The 9032-nt window shown below is 42.9% G+C and overlaps 1 protein-coding gene across 1 annotated transcript; it reads left to right on the forward strand.

Annotated features, from left to right (window-relative positions):
• The first annotated feature begins 1674 nt into the window (after positions 1 to 1674).
• Positions 1675 to 9032, forward strand: anapc2 (anaphase promoting complex subunit 2). The gene is made up of 14 exons (XM_059349016.1): positions 1675 to 2042; positions 2544 to 2793; positions 2898 to 3219; positions 3343 to 3475; positions 3564 to 3780; positions 3866 to 3985; positions 4103 to 4220; positions 4767 to 4945; positions 5032 to 5173; positions 5747 to 5822; positions 6063 to 6266; positions 6739 to 6871; positions 7468 to 7709; positions 8424 to 9032. The coding sequence occupies exons 1-14, from the start codon at positions 1944 to 1946 to the stop codon at positions 8631 to 8633; spliced, it is 2445 nt and encodes an 814-aa protein (XP_059204999.1). The 5' UTR covers positions 1675 to 1943; the 3' UTR covers positions 8634 to 9032.

Consider the following 9032-nt stretch of genomic DNA (forward strand, 5'->3'; position numbering starts at 1 on the left):
ATTTGAATACCAACTTAAGAAAACACAAGTGTACAAAACTGTCAAAACTCATAAGATTGTATTTTTTTAGTATAAGACAATGATGCCACCAGATGGGTTTTTTATCCATTATTTTTAGTGCCTGGTTGTATAATGAGGAAATTTTCTTTACTGCAGAAGGTGATGCTTGAGCCCATACGGTCAAACAATATGCAATATGAGAAAAAATCATAGAGTGCATGAAGATCTGAGCTGCTTGAGTTGGAATATAATGCCTAATTAATCTGAAACAGTTAAGGTTACTCTTCACAGTTTTTGTGATTTTCTTAATGCGTGCATCAAACTTGAGCTGGGGATCTAAAACTATTCCTAAGAATTTAAATTCATTGACCTCCTGAATTTCTTCATTCTTTATTTTAACATGAAGACTTTCATGAGAGCTTGGTTTTCGTATTGAGAAACACATTGACACAGTCTTGTTTAAGTTCAGAATGAGATGATTGTGTTCCAACCACTGTTGGACTTCATTTAAGTGCTGTGTTAGGGTCTATGCTGCCTTGCTAGGTGACTTAGCTGGAGCATAAATGACCGCGTCATCTGCATAAAGCTGGAAGCCGGCCTCAGGGCAGGTTTTGGGTAAATCATGAATAAACAGACTGAAAAGTAATGGACCAAGAATTGATCCTTGGGGAATCCCCTAGACAGACTGGTCTAAAAAGCTGGTTCTGTGGTTGGAGCCAGGTTGGACACACCGGAGGAGGTGGTGGAGAGATGCAATGTTCGAGGCCATCTTGAAATACCGGGATCGTCCGCTACACAAAACATTTATGGACGAAAAAAGACAGCAGTGGACGGCTCCTCTCTCTCCATTGCAGGACGGAGAGATACAAAAGATCCTTCGCTCCTACAGTCATCAGGCTGTCTCATTCTAACAGAGATTCTACCAGACTAACTGAATTTCCCCTCGGGGATAAATAAATAATGTGATATGATGAAATAATAATTTCTAATAATTTTTGATTGATCTTGTCTTATCTCTTTTATTTTAATTTGTTGTTTTCTGCATTTTTTTCCTGTGTTCAATTATTTATTTATTTTCAAAGTTTGGCTATTCAATAATTCGTAATAAATAATCATGGGTTTACATTGCCCTCTGGTGGCCAAAACATATAACTACAACATTTGTAAAAGTTTTATTTTGAACGTTTTGACCGGGTGATTTATGCGTCATGATTCTAACTTGAAGCGTTTGCAGTTAATTGTAGTTACTCACTGTGGCCACAAGAGGGCAGCTTTACGTGGGATTATGATATACAAAGTGATCATTTAACTCTTATAAAACTATTGAAAAAACTTGTTAAAAAGTATTATTATTACAAATGTTGTTGATAGCATCTTGTTTGTAGTAATCCCATGAATATTTGTTTAAATGACAATTAAACTGACACTAATTGTGTTTAGCCGCATTTAAATTGGTGCTGCAGTTCTTCACTGTGACCACTGGAGGGCAGTGAACCCTTATGATTCTAATTTAAGGTCAGTTGTCAATTAACCAACATGAAGACAGACACAATATCATTCATCACTTCCTGTAAACCTTCAAAATAAAACAATTAACGCCAGCGGGGAAGAGTCGTTTTGGAGTTAGCCTTTAGGGGGCAGCGTTAAGCGTCTAAGCACACAGTTTGCCTGAAACTCTTTCGAAGAAGAAGAAGATAGCGACGAAGAAGAAAGTAACCCGCGGTCTGCGAGCAGGAATAATGTAATATTATTTTAAACTAATAACAGAACATTTTTACTGATACAAGTAATTATTAAGTTCAGACATTAATGAGATCACTTCTACGGACAGAATGTGTATTTTACGGACGCGTGCAACGTTATAACGCGAATAAAACACAGCCAACGTTTAAATGTTTTACTCACACTAGCTAGTTCGTTGTTTCTGAAGAAAGTCCAAGAAAATGGAGGAAATCGGGATGGAAGCGGACTCAGCCGAGATCTCAGCATCCGCATCGCAACAAGGGGTTTCTGACGCGTGGGAAACCGTGACTGCAGCTTTGGTGAGTGGGCTGTTTCACGGGACTGAAGGAGCCAAATGGCACAGCCAACATGAAGTGGCCCGAAGTCGTCTAATTACATTCAAATATTTACTGATTTAATGTTTTCTTGCTTGTAACAATGAGTACCGGGTTGGATATTAAGTACGACTGTTCACTAATGTGAAGGTGTGTCCGGCTGAGTTCTGCATACATGTAACGCTATCTTCACTTTATATGTCTGTCTTTGTCTTGCTGTCATTGTTTTTTTAACCTCTCTTCATTAGCTATAGTGTACTAGCTTGTTGTTTGCATCTCTGTGTGCAAAAACATACCAAGACCCAGGACAGTTTCCGGTGCAGGTGTAGAGTTGAAGTGAACCACTTTCAGGTGGCTCCATCCCTGAAGAACACACCTTGTAAAGTGTTCATTGTATGAACTGCCTTTCACCTGGCTTTTTCTACTTTGATAAATATCAGATTGTATACTACTGTCAGAAGTTACTTACTTTGGTGTGTTTTCCAGGTGTCTCCCGGCTGTTCGGTGGCGGAGCAGAGCCTCTCAGACTCGCTGGCCCTGCTGTGCGGTCAGGGTCTGGGCCAGCTGCTGGGCGGCTGGCTGCTGGAGATGTTGCAGATGTGTCTGTCCTCCTCGGTGGTTCCCGAGTTTTGGTCCGGACTCAAACAGCCCGAGAACGAGCTGGAGGAGAGAGGCCGGGCCTGGGTTCTTCTCACAGCCTTTCGGACTCTGTTAGGCCGACTGGAACCTTTCCTGGGTACGTAGAATAAAATATAATGTGTGGATAAATCCAGTAGTGATTACTGCTTCATACTGAGGCTGCAGCATTATCCAAACATCCCCTCTCCCTCCTCTGCCCAGGTGGTTTGGAGAGGCTGGGGACGTGGCAGGACGAGGGCTGCGGCAGTCTGTGTGGCCCCGGGCCCAGGGGCCTCCATGAGCGGGCCTTCACTATCATCAGGGCCCTCCTCCTCTTCTCCCCCTCCCCTGTCCTCCAGGAGCGAGTGCTGGAGTTTTACAGCAGGACATTTTCTGTCTATATGAACCAGGAAGGGCAGGCGGAGGACCGGGCCGAGGTCCCAGAGGGCCCCGAGCGAGGGGTCTGCCCGGGCTGCGGGGTCCCCACACAGCAGTGCTGGTGTAAGGAGGCCCTGGAGCAGCTGCAGGAGCTCAGCCACATACTGTAAGTCCTCTCAGGAAAGATGATACATGAACAGATAACACACTGCTGATATTTAAAGTTTGGAGGCATAGAAAAAATTAATTAACCAAGCATATCTTGCTTGTGTTGTTTTTGTGGGTGTAGTTCCAAGCTGCAGCTGCTGGAGTGGGTCAGCTCCGAGGCCGTCACCTCCATCCTCCACAAGCTGATCGAGCAGCGGATGGAGCAGCACTGCAGGGGCGAGTACGAGCGCTCCTTCCTGCTGGAGTTCCAGGAGGTAAAATATCTATCAATGAATATTAAAGTCTTGTGATAAATCCTGCATCAGCTGCTGACTGTGTCTTCACTGTGCTGTGTGTGGCCAGTGGCTGGAGCTGGTGCTGGGCTGGCTGAGCAAAGTGTTCACCAGCGAGGCGGAGAGAGACGCTCCCATATCGGCCTCCAGCGCTCCTATCACTCCCATCGCTCCCAGCAGCCAGGCCGGCAGCTCCGTCCTAAAGCAGTGGAGGTGCCACATGCACCAGTTCTTCTGTAGGATCTACGTCAACATGAGGATCGAGGAGCTCTTCAGTATCATCAGAGGTGACGGAGACAGTGTTTTGTGACATGGAGATCATTTGTAGTTCTCTTCGTCTGACTTTTCTAAAGTTTTCTGTCTCTCTCTCAGATTTCCCGGAGTCTAAAGCAGCAATTGAAGATCTGAAGTTTTGTCTGGAGAGAACAAATCAGAGACAGCAGCTGCTCACCTCATTAAAATCTGCCTTTGAGAGCCGCTTGCTGCACCCTGGTGAGTTTTAAACTGCTGGGTTAAAAAAGTAAATAGAAGCATTTGTTCAGTAAGAATGCAGCACAACAAGAAGAGATTTGAACGTGAGTTTTTAATCGTTGCTCCATCTGTTCTCAGGAGTTCACACTTCAGACATCCTTACAGTTTACATCTCCGCCATCAAAGCCCTCCGAGAGCTCGACCCCTCCATGGTCATCCTGCAGGTCGCCTGCCAGCCCATCCGCAAGTACCTCCGGTCAGCACACCAAACATTATTTATGTGTTGTTGTGTTCATAATCCTGCCTGATACTCGCTGATATCTTCAATCTTTTTGCTCTCGTTTGACATCAGCTGGTAACAAACTTTATTTATACACAGCAATTTTTTAAACAGATTACAGAGCACTGGGCAGCAGAAACACTCACAAAAAGGCATAACACTTTGAACCTAAAGAGTTGACTATCTCTATATTTTAGTACTTTGTTTGTTCTAATGCACCAAAACAACACAGAAAATTCCTTGTATGTGAAAACCTTTTCCTACCTTTACAATCTTCAACCCATCATCTACAAAATTTTGAGGGCAAACCTATTAGATATTGTGCAATAATAATAATTTGCTTTGGTGCAATAGATTCTGTTATTCCAGTGCAAAATAACATTGTTTATTTGACTTGTTGTTTTTGACCGTGTGTTGTCGATGTTTGCTGAAGTTGTTTAGTTTCGTGGGGATTTCTGTGTCTTTTTTGTCCTGAGCTGTTCCTCCTTTGAGTCTTGTTGACGTTTCCATGGTGTGTTCAAGGACCCGGGAGGACACAGTGAGGCAGATCGTGGCCGGCCTGACAGGCGACGCTGAGGGCTGCACAGATCTGGCCTCAGAGCTGTCCCGAGGAGACCCGGTCACTCTGGAGATGCAGGACAGCGATGAAGAAGGAAACGACCCCGAGGACTGGACTCCGGACCCGACCGACGCTGTCCCTGGTCAGTAAACGCATCGTTTCTTATTCCTGCTGCTTGGATTCACCGTGCACTCTGTTTCACTGAGAGTTTAACGCTTTTGTTTCTAGATAAAATGGGCTCAAAGCGTCGCTCATCAGACATCATCAGCCTGCTGGTCAGCATCTACGGCAGTAAGGACATCTTCATAGACGAGTACAGAGCCGTGCTGGCGGACAGACTGCTGCACCAACTCAACTACAACACGGCCAGGTACGACCCGACACGCATAGGGAGAGTCAGGCTTCACTTATGCTGCAGTCTGGAGCTTCTATTAATATTTAATACAGAAACGCCTCAATATCTGCTGCTGTCTATCCAACATACATTAATACAAAACAGACAAAAACAAACTCTGAGACCCATTTTATGAAACTGAAACAATGAAGAAGTGTTAAAAATGCTGCCTCTGATTGAAATACATGTCCCAGCATGCACTGCTGTGAGAACCATCCAATCAGAGAGATCAGATTGTGTCTCTGTGCAGCTGATGCTGTGTTCAGGCTGCAAGGGATTTTAGAGACAGTTTGTCACATGAAGGTTTAAAATATTAAATAAAATAAATGTTTAACAGCCTTTAGTGACTCCAGCTGATGTGAAACATGTGTGTTTGGTTTTCAGGCAGTTATTATGATTTATATGTGATGTACAAGTTATAAATGGGTAGTTACGATTCCAGTCTGACAGGACCGCAGCGTCAGGACAGGTTGAGTTTTATATTCTTGATCTGTTGTTGTGTTTGTGTGCTACTGGTTGTTTACTTGTTTACCTGTGATGTGTCTGCAGGGAGATCCGTAACGTGGAGCTGCTGAAGCTCCGGTTTGGAGAGTCTCACATGCATTACTGCGAGGTCATGCTGAAGGTAAACAACATGCAGCATCACCACAAACACAACATCAGCTGTGGACATGAGAGGACACAACACAGATATTTACTGTTTGTTTTATCTCCTCCTGTGTCTCATGGAGAGTTTTACTGTCACAGTGGAGTTATTAAGTTTAGTTTCACCTGTAGTCACACAGTCCTGTCCTCTGTCTCATGTCTCCTGTCCTCTCCCTCCTGTCCTCTGTCTCTGGTCTCCCGTCCTCTGTCCTCTGTCCAGGACATGGCGGACTCTCGGAGGATCAACAGTAACATCCGTGAGGAGGAGTCGAGGCTGAGTGAGGAGGAGCAGCCTCCTCTGTCCCTGTCCTCCATCATCCTGTCATCTGAGTTCTGGCCTTCGCTGAAGGAGGAGAAGCTGGAGCTGCCGCCGCTCGTCCTCCAGGCCATGGAGGCGTACACGCACCGCTACGAGAAGCTCAAGGTGGGCCTTCAGCTGCTGAGCACTTTCCACAGTGTTTTACAGCTTTTTTTCTTTCAAATACTTTAGATATAATCTGAAAAATCACCTGGTGAAATGACATTTTGACATGAAAGTTGCTGCAGCTAATGAGTCAACATGTCAGCAGGTTTATCAGGTTTAAGCACATAGAAATTAATATCCTTCTTTTTTTTAAAAAAAACCTTCACTGTTGAAGGTGCAAAACATCAGGATCAAAACATCAGGACAGCTGAGGGTTCAGAGTCTGCTGCTGAACAGAAACTTATTTTATGCAGTGAATAAAACTTGATTCACACATCATGTCAGTTTCCTCAAGATCAGGTTTAAATACTTTCAGCAGCTCGTTAACAGACGCTTCATTCAGTGTTAAACACTCTTTAAAACACACTACAAGCACTAAAGATTAATTTTGACTCACACCTGTCTGGTCTGGACTGTGTCTGGTGTGTTTCAGGCCATGAGGACGCTGAGCTGGAAGCCTCACTTGGGCTCCGTCACTCTGGACCTGGAGCTGGAGGACCGGACCCTCAGCAACCTCACCGTGTCCCCGATCCACGCCGCCATCATCCTGCACTTCCAGGAGAAGAGTATGATGGTTCTCCTGTATATATAGTCGAATTATAATAATTAGAAGTGAAATATTGTAGATTAACATTTGGACAGTTCCTCGTTTGTCACCTTAATGAGACAGATCAGACACATTTTTGTGAAAATCTTAATTTAAAATTACTTGAATTTGATTTGTGCTCCTGTGCAACCTGCTGTGGGTGTGCATGATGATATATATTTACTGCAGAATATATGTAATATATATAAATGTTACTAACTGACCACCAAACTCTTCATGCAGCTGCTTCACACTGAAATCTTTCCTCCCACATTTCCACTAACTTCACTTTTTTATTTGTATTCATATAAAAAGTCAGAATAATGCAGTTGATAAAATAATGCCAGCCAAATAATATATATTTTTATAATGTTTAAAGTATTTCTTAAACTTGAATTTAGATACATATTTAATAATGTTTACATGCATTTAAGCTTTCCATCTCACTTCTATTCTAGTTTTTGTCATCAACCATGCTCAGAGACAAAACACCAAGCATTCAGACGCTAATTAATGTTTTTTAATCAAGGCCGTGTTTGCAGTGATGTGACTGGTTGCCTGTCTGTGCTCCATCAGGTTCTTGGACTCTGGAGGAGCTGAGTGTGAAGCTGGGCGCCCCAAAGGAGCTGGTGCACAGGAAATTGGCGCTGTGGCAGCAGCACGGCGTGCTGAGGGAGGAGGCAGGGGGAAGATACTACGTGGTGGAGACGGGCTCGTCCAAAGAGAAAATGGAGAGAGGAGTGATGCTGATCGACAGCGACGAGGAGAGAGACTCCAACACCACCACCCAGTCAGAGCAGAGGGAGGAGAAGCTGCAGGTACACACACACACACACACACATATATTAATATATAATTATATAAGTAGATAATTATATTACAATTTGCGCTAGAATAAGAGTATTTATTACATTACATATTATGATACATAGATAGATATATTGCACTTGTCAGAATGTAATTATTGCACTAGAGTAAGTGTAATAATTGCACTAATAGGAGTATGATTATTACACTGGATTAAATATGATTTTTTCACTACAACAAAATGAATTATTGCAGTAGAATGTAATAAGTGTAATAATTACACTAGAATAAATGATTTAATATACTAGAATAAATGTGATTATTGCACTATAATAAACTTAATTTTTGTAATAGATTAAATGTAATTATTGCACTGGATTAAATATGTTTATTGCACTAGAACACATTCAATAATTGCACAAGAAGTAATGTATTTAATATACTAGAATAAGTGTAATAATTGCATTAGAATAAGTGTAATAATTGCACAAGATTAAATGTAACTATTGCACTAGATTAAACATAATTATTGCACTGGATTAAATTTGATTATTGCACTAGAATAAATGTGATTAATATACTAGATTAAGTGTAATAATTGCACTAGAATAAGCGTAATAATTGCACAAGATTAAATGTTATTATTGCACTAGAATAAATGTTATTATTGCCCATAAAAAGACATTATTATAAACCATCACATTACTGACACTGTGTGTCTGCAGCTGTTCTGGGCCTACATCCAGGCCATGCTGACTAACCTGGACAGCATGACGCTGGACCGCATCCATTCCATGCTCCGGATGTTCGTCGCCACGGGACCCGTCGTCACAGAGATGGATGTGAACGAGCTGGAGGCGTTCCTGCAGAGGAAGGTCAGGGAGCATCAGCTGATGGTCTCGGCGGGCGTCTACAGACTCCCCAAAGCCAACTGATGACGAGGATCCACTCCACAAAACCAGCAGAATGGACTGCCTGCCGCGCTGCCTTCAGGTGCTGCAGGGAAAATAGGAAAATGTTGTTCTGCTCAGTTTTACACTAATAGCAGTGATCAATAAATGACTGTTGAGCAGATGACCTCCAGCGTGTCACACTGGATCCTCCCGTGAGTTGATCAGCATCATTTTACAAGCTCTGCTCCTCTCAAAGGTTCCTGAAGCTCCTCCACCCTCCGCAGCATCAGCTGACCGTGTGGATGCTGCAGCTGGAGGTGAAGCTGTTGTCAAGGTTATTGGTGTTGAACACTGATGTATAATAATTATAAAAGCTCTTACATGTCTCCTGTGTGTTTATCTGAACTTAATTAAAGAGGGACACATTTAAACACTTTAAAA

This window comes from Centropristis striata, chromosome 13 (genome assembly GCF_030273125.1).
Source record: "Centropristis striata isolate RG_2023a ecotype Rhode Island chromosome 13, C.striata_1.0, whole genome shotgun sequence".
In the NCBI taxonomy this organism is placed as follows: Eukaryota; Metazoa; Chordata; class Actinopteri; order Perciformes; family Serranidae; genus Centropristis; species Centropristis striata.

Bases quoted from the DNA above. Each gene is read 5' to 3' on its own strand.
- anapc2 (XM_059349016.1), top strand. From the start codon at position 1,944: ATGGAGGAAATCGGGATGGAAGCGGACTCAGCCGAGATCTCAGCATCC. The intron at 2,043-2,543 runs GTGAGTGGGCTG...TGTGTTTTCCAG, and splicing joins AAACCGTGACTGCAGCTTTG to GTGTCTCCCGGCTGTTCGGT. The intron at 5,174-5,746 runs GTACGACCCGAC...ATGTGTCTGCAG, and splicing joins CTCAACTACAACACGGCCAG to GGAGATCCGTAACGTGGAGC.